Genomic DNA, 14,915 nt, shown 5'->3' on the forward strand with positions numbered 1-14,915 from the left:
CGCCCAGCATGAGTTTTTTAAGCCACCAGGTCCGGGACACGAACCGCGGTCGACTACGTGGGAGTCCAGCAACATAGCCATTACGCTAACTGCTGGTTCCCTCCTGTTTTATAGATGAGAAAATTGAGGCCTAGCAAAGGTTAGTCATTCGGCCTGAGTCACACAGCTGGTGAATCAAACAAGGAGAATTCAAATTCAGGTAGGTAGACTCAAGGGCACTACAGCCTCTTGCTAACTTGCTTGAAGTCACCTAGCAAGAAAGAGATGAAACTGGAATTCAGACCTGAGCCTGCCTGACACCAAACCCTGCAATCTACTTAGCAGTAGTAATTCACATGCCTGAGTACTCGTATGCGTCTGTTGTAAGCCCTTTCCTACTATTATTGAATCCTCAGCATCTTGCAGGTGAAGAAACAGAGGCACTGAAGTAAGATACTTGTCTGTAGTCCCAAAGCTAGTAAGTGGGAGAGAAAGAATTTGAACCCAGATGCTCTGGACCTAGAGCCCTCAGTCCCTACTGCCTCACCAAAAGGCTATTCTGTCCATTGTTCCACCCCTGAGCCTGTAGCACACGAATAAAATCCAAGTTGCTGCAGACTTTTCCACCGTTCTCGAGGCTTTGAGAGTCATGGGTGCGTTTGCTGTCTGTGCAAAGTCTACGGAGTTTCCTGGCATTGGTGCTTTCTGTTTACTTTGCAGAGCTGTTTGTGCAATGGGGACAGACGCTGACGGTCACACTCACTGTGTGGGCGCTTCGTGGACCCAGGAGCAGCAGCTAGCTCTCCTCTCACATTGAGGAAATGAATCTCAGGACAGGGACTTGGACACCGGCAGAGCTGTTCTTTCTCTCGGCAGCCCTGGGCTGTTTCAGTTTGCCTGGCTCCAGGTAGGTGACGGTTGTAAACGAGTCCCTGATCAATAATATGACAAGGAATGTAAGGCCACATAATGCTGACCATCTCTCTCTCTCTTTTTAAATAATTCTTTTTGAAAAAGTTATTTTTATTTTGACTTTATTTATTATTGTTGTTGTTGTTGCTTTTTAAAAATGTGATCAGAGAGAGAGAGAGGGAAAGTGAGCCTCCAGGTCTGGGATTCTAATTGCGGTGAGCCATGCGGAGTTCGTGCCTTTAATCACCATGCCACTTGCCAGCCCCCAGTGCTGACCATCTTTGCTGCATGCCTATTGAGTGAGAAACATCTCTTGAGGCAATTTGCATGTGTCTGATAAAATAATATCAACGACTTTCTTTATATCATCCGGGAACCAAGTGGCTGACTTTAACAAAAGTTTCTGTTACGAAAGTGACATGTTTCAATGTTATTTTGTCATGCTGAAAGGAATAGGAGATTCATTCTGTATTCCGAACAAAGCCTTCGTGTGATTCTTATGCGTAAGAAGGGAAAAAAGAGCCAATTCACGTGAATGCTTTCAATGTATGTGAATGACCCCCACTACCTGCTAATCAACATCTTCGTTTTCTCGGATGTTCTCTCTCCTACTCACACACGTAATACACTCCAGATAGTCCCAGCAGCTCAATGCTAATAGATTAATTTCATAATTGTTAGTTTCCATTAATAGGGCATAAAACAAGCTACAGAAAATACCTTAGTGGAAGCTTAAACTTGGACACTAGTGAAAGAAGTATCAACTACGTAGCAATTTGGAGACCCTTCTAGTGTAGGAGGAGCTGCTCCCATGAGCATGTGGAAGCACCCAGGCATCCAGGCCTCCTTGGGAGCACTCCTGTAGGAATAAGGACTGTTTATGCCGTTCTGTTTCCTCGGTCCAAAATCGCTGTCTGTGCACGACATCTCAGTGTGAGGAGGATTACCCCAGACTTCATCCTTGGGTCTCAGCCGTGCTGACTGACCACCCGCCTCAGACACCACCTTGAGACCAGGACTGTGGATGTTTGCTACTTTGGGCACTCACCAAAACATAGCTATTAGGATTATTATGTACTTCAGCGTGGTCCACAGAATAACTGGGCTGCCAAGGCCTTCCTTGTGTGTGCTATGTGTACATAGAGAAGTATTCAGCACACTAGGAAATGTGCTGAATACTTGTGATTCACTTACTTTGTTGTGCTCTGCAAAAAGCTCCTTGCTGGGTTCTGAGGATATATAGATGCCCAAGCCACGGAGACTCGTTTTCTCATGGAGAATGCCAACATATGAGCATATCCTACGCACGTTGTTTAAGATGGTACAGGGGCCTGCAGAAAACAAGGTGGGGAGTGAACAGCTCTGCTGGGCCTGGGTTCTGGAAAGGCTTCTGGAATAGACAGGGCTGAATCTTACTTATCAGTAGGTGTTTGCCAAAATGGCTAAGGAGATGAAGGCAGTGTAGACATGAGGACCAGCATGGCCCAGGCATGGGAGAGCCTGACTTGTTCCTGAAGCTGAAATGTACTTCGGTAGGCCTTGAGCTCAGGCCAAGGTGAGAATTACCAATGAGGAGGTAGAGGAGGAGTAAGCAGGAGTCAGATCATGGCAGAATTAGGGGACACTGCCAGCTGAGAAGTTTAAATCAAAGGATTGAATGATGTTAAAGGATTGACACAATTAGATTTTTGTACTAGGAAGTTCACGCCAAGGTAAGAGTGAAGATGCAAGTACAGGCCAGAAACTCTATGTATTCCCCATGGCAATGCCATGAGATAGGTGTTGTCTCTTCTTCTCACACTGTTCCTCAAGAGGAGAAGCGAATCACTTGGTGTTTCTTGAGTCTCAAACCCGTATCTGAATCCAGGTTTGATGTTCTACTCATGATTCCATGGGCAATCCTGAACGCGGTCTGTATTTGAATTTCCAACATGACATAGAAGGGTAGTCTTTAGTACTGGAACAGAAAATGCTGACATTTCCCTCATATTGGCTAAGAAATCTTTTTCATTTTTATGTAGTCTTGTAATCAAGTCAAATGAAGTCATGATCACATTGTCATAGACCTGTCATCTATTGATTGGCACTCTGTGCCAGGCATTTACACTCATGAGTGCTGATCCTCACAGCCGTTTGAGATAAGGGTTGTTTGCAGAGAGAAAAACTACACTGAGGGTCCTAGAAATAATGTAACTATCCCAAGATATGCTACTACCTAACTAGATAGCAAAATATGGATTCAATTCCATTTCAGGGGGTAGGTCCCAGAGCCCCTGCATATTCTCTCTGCATTGTTTTGCCTCTCACTAATGCAATGTCCCCTCCCCACTTGCATCGTGTATCTGACTTGCTGGATTCCCATGCTGTTTCTCTATCTCTGGGCCACACATCTGTTGCCTTGAGATGTTGCTTTAAATTTTGTGTCTACAACAGCAAATGACAGAGAGAAGAGAAATAGAAAAGCTGCCACCCAGAAGCTGCCTCTTCTAGTAAAGAGAAAGGAAGCTATTTGCAAGGGGGAGGGGAGAGGCAACAGCCTAACAAATCGTGTGTGACAAGAAAGTTGTTGTGTCAGGGCATTTCTGCAGAAAGCCAAAATCTATTGATGCACCCCATCTATATAAGCTGATGGCTCACAATTTACTGCTGACCTAATCCTGCTGTACCTGCTGGATCCATCTTTATTTTGATCAGAGATGCCTGCTAGAAAGAGAATGGGAGACCTGGATCCAGTGAAATATGTCGGAATGCTGGCAATAGCATTGCATGCACCCCAAGGAAAGGAACATCCTCGCCAGCACTGATGTAGAGGGAGCATGAGTTCAAGGACTTGCACAAGCAAGTTTATGCTAGCATTATTCTTCCAATTACAAAAGCATTGAGAAAACATAAATGTCCCTGAAAAAAAGAGAGTAAATTAAGTGCAATATGTATCCCATGACAGAACATCCAGATAAAAGAAATGAACTATTGGGCTGTCAGAAAAGTCATGAAGCATTTTTGCATAGAAAAACAGACAAAATATGTCATGACTTTTCCAACAACCTAATAGATCTCTTTATGCACAGGCCTCGGAAATGAAATATTGACGGATAAAAGCAAGTTACTGAATAATACGTACAGTGTAAGTAAAGCACACAAAAACAGTACTATATATATGTGTCAAGAAATATATATATATATATTTAAAGAGTTTGGAAGGACACACACCAAATTTATGACAATAGTTCTCTCTCAAGAGGAGAGAATGGATATGGAAGTGGGATTAGGACAAAATACAGATGCCAAATGTACAGGATTTTTAAAATGAAAAATAGATTTGGGGACCAGCAGTTAGAGTAATGGCTATATCACAGGACTCCCATGTAGTCGACTGTAGTTCGAGTCCCGGACCAGGTGGCTTAAAACTCATGCCAGGCGCATGTGTGTGCATGCCCAAGATCCCAAGAGGAGAATGAAGGAGAAGGGATTGCGGCGTGGCCATCCCCCCAGGGAGTGATTTCTCGCTTTCTGTCTGTCTGTCTCTGTCTGACAAGTGCATGTGCCCTATATTAAAAAAAAAAAAAAAAAAACCCCCTCTCCGAAAAAAAAAAAAAAGTTGAAACACATATGCCAAAATGTTAAAAATTGTCCATCTGAGGGCAAGCTCATAGGTATTTACTATTTTAGTTTTTGTACTTCTCTAGGCATGTTTAATTTTTCCAAGTGAAAAACATACAGGGTATTTCAAATGCCAGAAGTCAAGTCAGTTGGTGAAAACATCAGCCCAGTTTGCTTTTATAGAATCCATAGTGGTAAAAGGCATGTACTGTAACTATATGCAGAGACCCTGATTGAATCTGTCCTTTTTGCACTCCATGCTATTCTCAGGAATTAAAGATGCCATTTAATACTCGCCCTTTTTTTTTTTTAGATTTGCATTTTGTAGTACTAATAAACCATACACGTCTTATCCTGTGTAATTTACAAACGTGCTATTTATTCAGCTGATGACTTCATTACACTGCCACCTCTATAATGAAAATTGGCTGCAAAAATGAGCGATCTGGTGGTTATAACTACTTTTTACTAAGTTCCTTCTGTAAGTGATCATCTTGCCCATTAACAGGCTTTCAAATCTCGGAGAGGAAAATAATTGTGACTCTTAATAGCTAGTGTGTACATTACTTATCTACTCAGTCTCAACTACTTCCAGAGTTGGGTTGATTGTTGCTAAAAACACAATGTAACTGTTTTGTAGTTGAAATAAGAAGAAGGTACCCTGCAGAGCTGTCAGATACACACTTAGGAGAAGCCAATCATGGGTAGTATTGTTTTGTCAAACCTGGGTAAATTAGTAGATAGGAGTGCATTCCAAAGTCCCCTGCTGGTGTGCAGCATCCTGCCTCCAGTAACCATTTTAAAGTATCCACCTGTGGTTTCCAGTAGAGTCTTTGACCTTTCCTTAAAGATCCAACTTTACTAGGCAATTGATTTTTGCTGGTCTCTGGGGCAGTCATGGAGATGGATTTCACTGTAGTTAATATTATCCTCTTTTTAGGACTTTTGCCAAGTGAGAATGTATTGTTAATGACCTTGTTTGGAGTGACAGGCTGTGTGTTTGAAATGGTGAAAACTGTGTGATGTTCTCCCTAATGACTCAATCCTGGATACAGGGAGGAGGCCTTACATAGAGACTGGAGGGGATTGGTGGGGTTGACACTGGCTGAGATCCCTTCCAGGCAGCATGAGGCAATGACCAAGCACAAGCTGAGTGTCAAACACACGGTGACTAGCTCAGATCCCAATGCCACTGAATACGTGTTGATGACAGTGGATGTGTAACTGTCTCTCTGAGCTCTTTCCGTTGTCTGTCCAGGTAGTGACACTCCATAGCTATCTTTCAGCATTGCCGTGGAAAAACAGAGCGATAGCATGGAAGAGCACCTAGCTCTGTGCTAGCCATGTACATCATGGGATCGTGGGTGCTCAGAAAGTCTCCCCTCCTTTTTCCCTCTTGTCTTTCTTTTCTTTCTGTCTCTTTCGCTCTCCTTTCTTTCTTTTTCTCTCCTTTCTTTCTTTCTTTCTTTCTTTCTTTCTTTCTTTCTTTCTTTCTTTCTTTCTTTCTTTCTTTTTTCCTCTTTTTCTTTCTCTCATCTTGAACACAAATGACAAAGACTCATAAAATGCAGTACCATTTTTCAGATGGAAGAAAAAAATCAAAATCATAATGCACCCATCATATTATAGATAGGGAAACTGGAGGTCCTGGCAAATTAAATAACACATTCATTCATTCACTCATGTCCCACCGTGTGCCAGGAGCTGAACAAAAAATACTGCCTTATCTTCTAGACATTTTTTTCTTCTTCTAGACATTTTTGGTCTCATGCTGCTTGACAATTCTGCTGGTGTGACACTGTCTGCCATCTGCCCTTCTACCACTCCCAAGCCTTACCCCTACTCGCACTCATGCCTCTAGACTTCCGTGCCCTGGGCTGGCATGGTGTGGTCTGTCCTGATCTGCTGGTGGTGCTGATGTTTCCCAAGAGATTATTGTTGGCCTGCTTCTCTTCTCAAGAACAGTCTTATCCTCTTCCATAGCTTTTTACGATAAATCTGTATCTCTAGCACACATCTTTCTTCCAGAGTTCCAAACCCATACAGGACCTATTTACCGAGTAAGTCTACATAGGTATTTCACAAGCACCCAGCACTCAGCATACCCCAACTGAAACTCACATCTTCCCCAACAAGACTTCTTGAGGGAGTCCTAAAGTGCTAAGGTATAAGCTGTGTTTCTCTGTTCCTACTCTAAGACAAACTGTGAGTTCCAGAAAACAGAGCCTGTATCTTATACATCTCTGTATTTCCTGTAGCACAATACTCTGAATATTATTTATTTTCAAGAAACATTTCATAGACTCTTAACATGAAGAGATACCTTAAAGACCATCTAATCTAAACCTCTTATTTTCCAGAGGACAAAATAGAGGCCCAGCAATGGGGAGTGAATTGCTTAAGATCACACACCTACCAGTTCCTGCATCTCTATAGCACTTTAGAATTTGTAAGGTGTTTTCTCATATACTACTGTCCTTAACCCTAGAAATCACCTTTTGAGGTAAGTATGGTTCTCTCCATTGTGTAGATGGGAAAAGTGAAACTCACGGAGATTGAAACACCAGACCAAGATCACCCAGTTGCTAATGGACTGTCTTCTAATACAAGTTCAATACATTTCGACCACAGCGAGCCATAATGTCAGGCACTTACAGGGGGTTCAATAAATATATGTTGTGGAATGATAAACTAATAGCTTTGCACAAATGAGTAAATATATATTTACTGATTGGATGGATTAGTGGTTGGATGTATACTTAATTCCTTTCTGGTACTTGACTCTCTTCTCTCATGGCGACTTTTTAGAGGGGAAAGGCCACTTTCCTTTGGATCAAATGCAGTCAACAACAGCCTCATTCAGAGCAGGCAGAAGCGGAGCGTGGATGTTACCCCAATGCCTATTGACTGTGAACTGTCCAGCTGGTCCTCCTGGACCACCTGTGATCCCTGTCAGAAGAAAAGGGTAAGTACAGAGGCCTTGAGAAAGCACTAAGCCTCCAGGAGTCCTGATCCTCAGTGATATTAACCGAGGTATTGTCAGCAGTGCCTGGCACATATAGGCCCTTGATAACTGTTGGCTGATTCAATTCATGAAGCCTTTTTCTCTGTACTTCCAGGTAGTAATCAGATCCTTTTTTTGGCCCTTTCATGTTTTCCTAGCACATAGGTCCTTCTTACTCCAATAGCTTCCTTGTTAGACTCTCTCCCTCCAACCTTGTTCTTTCAATGCTGGGACCAGGAGACCATCACACAGATGTAAGTCTGACCTGTCTTTCCCCAACCTGAAGCTCTGCAAAGTTTAGCATGCCCTTTGGGACTAGTCCAGAACTCATGATATTCAAGGCCTCCCATTACCAAGACCTGGTCCACCTCTCCATAAAACATTCCACTCCAGCAGTACACTCAACTTGTTCTCTGACCTCACTTTCCCCTATGCCTTTATTGTGTGCTTTATGAGGCTGGAGTGATCTTTCCCATTCCTTCACTGGCTACCACCTACTCACTAACACCTTTGCAACTTTGCTCAAGAGCCACCCACTTCTTTTGAGAAGATTTACTTAACTCCCTTTGGCCCTACCTCTCATTAGGTAAGGCAACCTTTCATGAGCTTTAGCAGCTCCCTATTACCCCTGCATCCTAGCATGTATCACACCCTGCTGCTTATTATTTCCCTTGACTAAACAATGGATGTGGGAAGGTTTATTGAATTCTGTGTCTTCAGTGTGTAGGGCAATTTCTGGCACATAATTGTTGTTTCATGAATATTTGGGTGCCAATCCCTTTTCTTTTGCTTTCTTTCTCCCCCCACCCAAGTGTATAGATTCCATGAGCAAGAGAGGCAGAGAGAGGGAGAAAAAGAGATTCAGCAACCCTAACAGGGTCTTGATGCTGCAGTCTACCTCCAGCCTCACTCAGCCCTGGATCATGGGCCCATGTGTGCCCAGTGTACTCAGGGAGGTCTCCGGATGTGAACCAGCCACCTTCCCCTGTGGATCAACCTCAACTATTGTGTTTTACTGCTATTCTACTATCTGGCCCCCATTTTAATTTTCTGATGTCTTTTTGAGGAAGGGAGGATGGTTGTTAGGTAGGTAAACGGAGACTCGCGGAGCAGGCAAGCGACTTCCTGGCTTCACCTTGTCGCAAATCCACACCTTGACCTCAGGCCTCTGGCTCCTTGTCTGGTGTTCCACCAAGGAAAGCACATCTCTGCAGTATTGGTCCTTCAGCCTCCCGTGTCAGGGGAAGGCTGCTCCAGGATCCCAGCTCTGACAACAGTGGCTGTGTCAGAGTTAGAGAATGGTTGCTATTTCCACAGCTCCTTTGGAAATCAAACCAGCCATGGGCTAGGACTCTAAAGAGGCCGTGGAAGTAGGCCCGCGACAATTACGCAGTTAATTGGATCAATGGGGAGAGCCAAGCAGGATCATTCAGTTCCCAAAGTAGGTTTTATTGCTGAAGTTATCAACATTGATCCAATTATCTGGATAATTGCTTCATCTGCACCATAAACCAGGAAAACGGCATGAGGCAGGCAGCCAGCCAGAGCTCCTCACTCCCAGTAGGCTGCAGACTTTCCTCAGCAGGACATCACCCCTGCCGGTGGGGTCGCTGGCTGGGAGTTCATCAAAACCTCTCAGCTGGACTGTGGGAGAGGTATTTCCTCCACTTTCCCCACATTCTTCAAATCCTCTTTGTGTCTAGGCCTCATCTTTTGCAGTCTTTGCAGGATTTATCCTGTCCCAACAGGTTCTGCCTTCCAAGAAGAATGACCCTCTGGAACTACAAAAGAGCATGGAGGAACAATTATCTGTATCTCTTTTTCAGATTTCCAAAGCCACACATACAGACGCCAAGTAATAACTATACTTCATTAATATGTCATTCTGCAAAGAGGCTGCAACCTGGTTTACCTGCATTTTGAGCACTAAAATCTTGACTGCAACTAACATTTCAAAACTGCCCGAATCCAGTCACTTTCTTCCTCTGACTCGGTTTCCCTTTGTCCCAGAATTCCATACTAAGTGCACCATAGGGGGCCTGGCAAGCCCTGTGCTCCCTTCCTGTCTGCATGTCCCTCCAGCTCCTGCCACTCTCCCTCTTGCACTCTTCTCTCTAGCGATGATGGCTGTCTTTGTTTTCTGGAATAAGGTAAATCCTCTTGGCATCTTGGCCCTGGCCCAGCCATGTCCTCCACATTGGCTTTCTCTATCCCCCTCATGACAGCTCTCCATGTTTGCTGACATTCCTACACAGCCTTCAAGTTTCACTCTAGATGTTCCTTGTTCCAGAAGCCTTCCACCACCTCCTAAGCTTCCTTCTGAGATCCCCCATGAGCTTTCAGAGCATTCTGTACTTGCCCTGCCTGGGCGCTCGCTGCCTGAGTGCCACTGCCACATCCTTCACTACCACCATCCGCAGCCTCCTGGAGGGCACGCCGGAGGACATGACTCTGGTGAAAAAACACACAGTGAAGCAAGCGAAAATAACACCTACCTTTTCAACATTGGGTGGCTCAATCCATGTTCTTGGAATAAACAAACAGAACAGAGATAGAGCAACATTGACAGCTTAAAATTATTAATATTAATAATTAAAAGTAGGGCATAATGGTTACATCACTAGACTCCCATGAAGTCTGTCGTGGTTTGAGTCTCAGACCCAGTGGGGCTTAAAACATGCTGGGTGCATGTGTGTGTATGCCCAAGTCTTGAGAGGAAAATGGAGGAGAAGGGATTGTGGCATGGCCATTCTCCCTGGGAGGTGATTTCTCACTTTCTGTCTCCTTGTCTCTCCAGCGAGCGCACATGCCCTATAGCAAAAATCTCTCTAAAAATAAAATTTTAAATTTAAAAATAAGTACAAGAAATTGAGTGCCTGCTATGTGCCAGACACCAGAACAAGATTTTGTACACACACACACACACACACACACACACACACACATATGTAATTTAAACTCTGTAACTGTACTGTGTAAGGTAATTCCTTATACCCATTTAACAGATGAGTAAATTGAGTCGCAAATGTTAATTAGCCCAGCATCACATACATAATTAAAAAGTGTCAGAATGAATTGTAGCTCCAAAGCACATGCTTTTAAAATTTATTATACTGTTACCCTGGGCATAAATGAAAACACTTGAATCAACCCATTAAGAGTAATTAAGTTAAGAGAGTTTGTTTTTGTTATGAACTGCCTATATGAGTCTACTTACCAACTTTTGACCCCAAAGCCCATGCCTTTGCCACATTTATCACATTTTTTCTGTATTTTTTTTCCATAAACCAGAGAGATAGACAGACAGTACCCCCCACAGTACCCTGACACTACAGTTTACCAGCCTCAGCCAGCCTCAGATCCTGGGCACGCAAATGCCCAGCGTACTCAGCGGCAGTCACAGCTCACTGCTCTCACAGAGCGCGGTCCTGGCTGGAGACCTACTGACACAGTGCTCCTCAGCTCCAGGGCCCCCTGAGGCTCTGCCATTGGTTCACCTTGCTCTTCTTTGCTATAGTACAGACACGCCTACTTGCTCCGACCCTCTCAGTTCCATGGAGAACCGTGCAGCTTCTCTGACAAGGAAGTTGAAGACTGTGTTACCAGCAGACCATGCAGAACCCAAGTGCGATGCGAAGGCTTCGTGTGTGCACAGACAGGTACAAATGGACGTAGGAGTGGGAAGGGAACGTTTGCACAGGAGGCGATGGCCCCTGGTGGTCAGGCCATGCCTAGTGCTCACACGGACATGGGACAGCTCAGAAGTCCTCCCCGTGCTCTAATGTCTTTTCATATATATTATTACTATTTCATGGTCAACCCTATAAAGTAGGTGTTGTTATTATTTCCATTTTCCAAGTTAAAACATTGAGACTTGAAAAAGTCACTTGCCTAGAAACATAAAGCAGGTAAGTGGAAGAGCTGTGAATAGAAACTTGGGAATTCAAGATCAGCAGATGGCATAATGGTTATATTGCTGGACTCCCACGTAGTCGGCTGCGGTTTAAGTCCCGGATCCAGTGGCTTAAAACTCACTCTGGGCGTGTGAGTATGCATACCCAAAATCCCAAGAGGAGAATGGAGGAGAAGGGATTACAGCATGGCCATTCCTCCTGAGGGGTAATGTCTCACTTTCTTTCTCTCTGGAAAAAATAAATAAATAAAACTCTCTCGAAAGAAACAAACTTGGGAATTCAAATTACACTCATTGCCATTAAAGACACAAAAGTTTGAGGAGTACTAGAGTAAAAAATATCATGGGTTAGACCTTATTTTGACTCTGTGACCTATAAGTCACTTAACTTTTCTGCATTTTGATTCCCTCAACAGAAAATCAAGTATGACATCGAGACCTTGCGAGCTAGTTTTAAGCTGCAAGTGACAAAATGGGTATGAAAGCTCTTTGCAGACACCTAGCTTTTGCAAAGGTCTGGGCTTGAGTTGAATGCAGCAAAACCCGAAACCGATTAATAGGTAGTTAGCATCATTTATTTATCTATGAAAACTCTTTGGAGAGAGAATCTCTGTCAATTGGATTTTTTCATCACTAAATCCAAGATGACCATTAACGTATAATAGTCAATAAAAATTTTTATTGTAAGAAGAGGGCAAGAAAAAAAGACAGAAGGAAGGAAGAGTACACAAATAAATAATTATCTGCTGTAAAACTAAGTAAACACTTGTTTTTCCAACTCATTCATTTAGTTCATTTAAGCAAACATATGCCTCTGTAATTTTCCATGTATCTGGCAAAAATAAGGATATTTTGACTCAAATGATCTCAGTGGGAATTGCTACTCTCCACATTCACTGTACCCAAGAGGGTTGTTCTTTGGGATCTTTCAAAGAAGAGTGAGGGATTCTTAGAGCAATTTCCAGGGCTATTGCAAACACAGAATTGCATTGAATAAATCTGAGAGACCTTTTTACAATGTACCCATACACTCATTATGGCCAGCGTTCCATGATTCTGACCAAAGACATAATGGTTATTCAGGCAGGCTGTGGTTTAAATGCCCTGTAAGAAACACTTGAAGAGCACATTTTTAGTTCTCTGCCTTTAACTCCCCAAGAATGTTGAGTAGAAGTGGCCAGATGAGGAACGAGCAGATGGTGAAATAGTTTCATCGCTGGACTCCCACGTAGTTGGCTGAAGTTCTAGTCCCAGACCCAGTAGTTTGAAACTCATGATTGGCACATGTTCTTGCATGCTCGAAATTCTGAAATGAGAAAGGGGAAGGGATGATGGTGTGGCCGTCCCCCCTGGGCAGTGATTCCTTGCTTTCTATCTCTCTGTCTCTCTGTCTCTTCAGCAAGTGTATGTGCCCTATAGCAAAAATCTGTCTCTAAAAAAAGAAAAAAAACCAGAACAGAAAAAGAAGTGACCAGATGGGATGGGGGCAAAAAGGGAATAAACTATTAGTAACATTACAGCACTTTACAGCCTGCCCTGATACTTGATGAGCAATTAAAATAGAGCATTAAAGATTCAGCAAAATGTCTAGTTCCTAGTAGGTTCTTATACTACAGCAATCTCTCTCTTGACAGCCATGTGACTATGGGTGATACCCTTTCTCCATCCCAGGGAGATGTGTGAACCGCAGGCTTCTTTGCAATGGGGACAATGACTGTGGCGACCAGTCGGATGAGGCAAACTGTAGAAAGATTTATCAAAAATGTCACCAGGAAGTGGACCAATACTGGGCAATTGGCAATCTGGCCAGTGGGTGAGTTACTGTCTTTTTGTTGTGTACCTGGTAAGGCACCAAGTTCAATGGAATTCTGGAGAACAGCGAGGGAAGGAGCTGATACGAGTAAAGAGTTCCTCTTTCCTTTCTGAGTAAAGGGTGTAGTGTACGTGAATGTTTCCAGCTGCTCTTTGAGGAGAGTTCTACTTTTCTCCAGGAACATGTCCCATGCACGGATGCACAGACCCAGGCACAAGGAGGCCAGGTTAGGAACACCAGAGACAGCTGTGGAAGCCACATGGGCTGCTATACAGGGGGCTAGGGATGCGCCTTTATTTTAACCCCCGACGTGATTGTTGGGTGCTTTGTAAGTGTTACCATGTGAATCCTACCGATGACTTATGAGGTAGGTTTTTATCTACTTCTATATTCCTAGGCCCCAGCTTGGGCTAGCCAAGAGGAGAGACCCCTGAGAGTTAGTGAAGGAGTAGGTTTCCAGGATGCAAATGCCATACACCTGTGTTTCAAGTTTCTGGGGATCTCTGCTTCAGTCCCACCTTCTGAAGAGGTCAGAGGATGAGGTCAGCAGGTCAGATTGTCCTGCTTGTGCCCTCTTTTCTTGTCATGTTCTGCAGCTTTCCTCCTGCAGGTGAAAGAGGGACCCTCCCCTCTTTTGCGCTAAGAAAAAACTAAGGGCCTGAAAAATTAAGATAGGGGACAGTAGAGCAGACGTTGAAAACCAGCAATGGAAGGGGACAGAAAGAGCAGTTGGTCAGTGGCCACGTGGACCTCCAGCAAGGCACTTATGTTCTAAGACTTTTGCTTTGTCATGTGTAGAGGAAGTTAATGATCGCTTTCTGTCAAAGGTTTGTGAGCTTGACGACATTGCTGTGACTGTAATAGACCAAGGCAAAGGCAGTGGGAAGAAGGCAGGCCGTTCTTGACCCCGACTCTCGGACCCCCAGACAACTCCCCGCCCCCTCAACTACTGCTGACAGTGAGATCTTGGGCAAGCCAGTTCCCCTCCTCATGTGTAAAAGAGGGATAATGATAATACCCACTTTATGAGGATTAAACGAGCCAATACATGCAAACTAATTAGGATGGTGCCTTCACACAGTAAGCAACCCGTTATACTTGCTAAGTAAAATGCAAGTGTATATGTTATTATGACATGTGGAAATCTGTCATGGCAAAGAGACCCCGAGACAGTACTGAGAAGCAGAACTGAGTCAGTGGGTGGACGCTGGTAGGAGACAGAGTCCTTAAGAAAAAACCAGAAACTTCGGTGGTCATGGATAGGCAAGTGCAGAGGCCCGTCTGAGGAGCTGTTGAGGAGTCATGTCTCAGGAGAGGCTGGACTTTCCTCCGTTGAAATGGATGTAATACCCACTGTCTGGGCTGTAGGGACACTACATGACATAATGCATGGAGCCACCAACTGCTGGGCTGTCCCCAGTGAACAGTAATTATATTGAATGTATTTCATTATGGGAGTTGTGCAGAAACTAAGAAAACCATGACCCTCAAGCAGTGTACAGTCTAGTGGTGACAGCAGACATTTAAATAACAAATATTTATTATGGACCATGCAGTGTGTTAGGCACTTAACAAATAATGATACATGCCATCCTCACAGCAGCTCCATGAGGCAGGTATTTTCTCTCTCTTTTTTTGAGAGATTTTTTTTTTTTTTTTTTCTTTAGGGGCGCGGGCTCCACCAGAAAAACAAA

The 14,915-nt window shown here is 43.8% G+C and overlaps 1 protein-coding gene across 1 annotated transcript in view; it reads left to right on the forward strand.

Moving 5' to 3' along the window:
* Window positions 1-719: 719 nt before the first annotated feature.
* C8B (complement C8 beta chain) overlaps window positions 720-14,915 on the forward strand; it is a 43,160-nt gene continuing 28,964 nt past the window's right edge. Inside the window, exons 1-4 of the mRNA XM_006146098.2 lie at window positions 720-886; window positions 7,300-7,456; window positions 11,013-11,154; window positions 13,080-13,221. Coding sequence (XP_006146160.2) covers window positions 801-886; window positions 7,300-7,456; window positions 11,013-11,154; window positions 13,080-13,221 — 527 coding nt within the window. The 5' untranslated portion in view covers window positions 720-800. The remainder of the gene's footprint in view (window positions 887-7,299; window positions 7,457-11,012; window positions 11,155-13,079; window positions 13,222-14,915) is intronic.

The sequence above is a fragment of the Tupaia chinensis genome, unplaced genomic scaffold (assembly GCF_000334495.1).
Source record: "Tupaia chinensis unplaced genomic scaffold, TupChi_1.0 Scaffold000165_2, whole genome shotgun sequence".
Classification (NCBI taxonomy): Eukaryota; Metazoa; Chordata; class Mammalia; order Scandentia; family Tupaiidae; genus Tupaia; species Tupaia belangeri.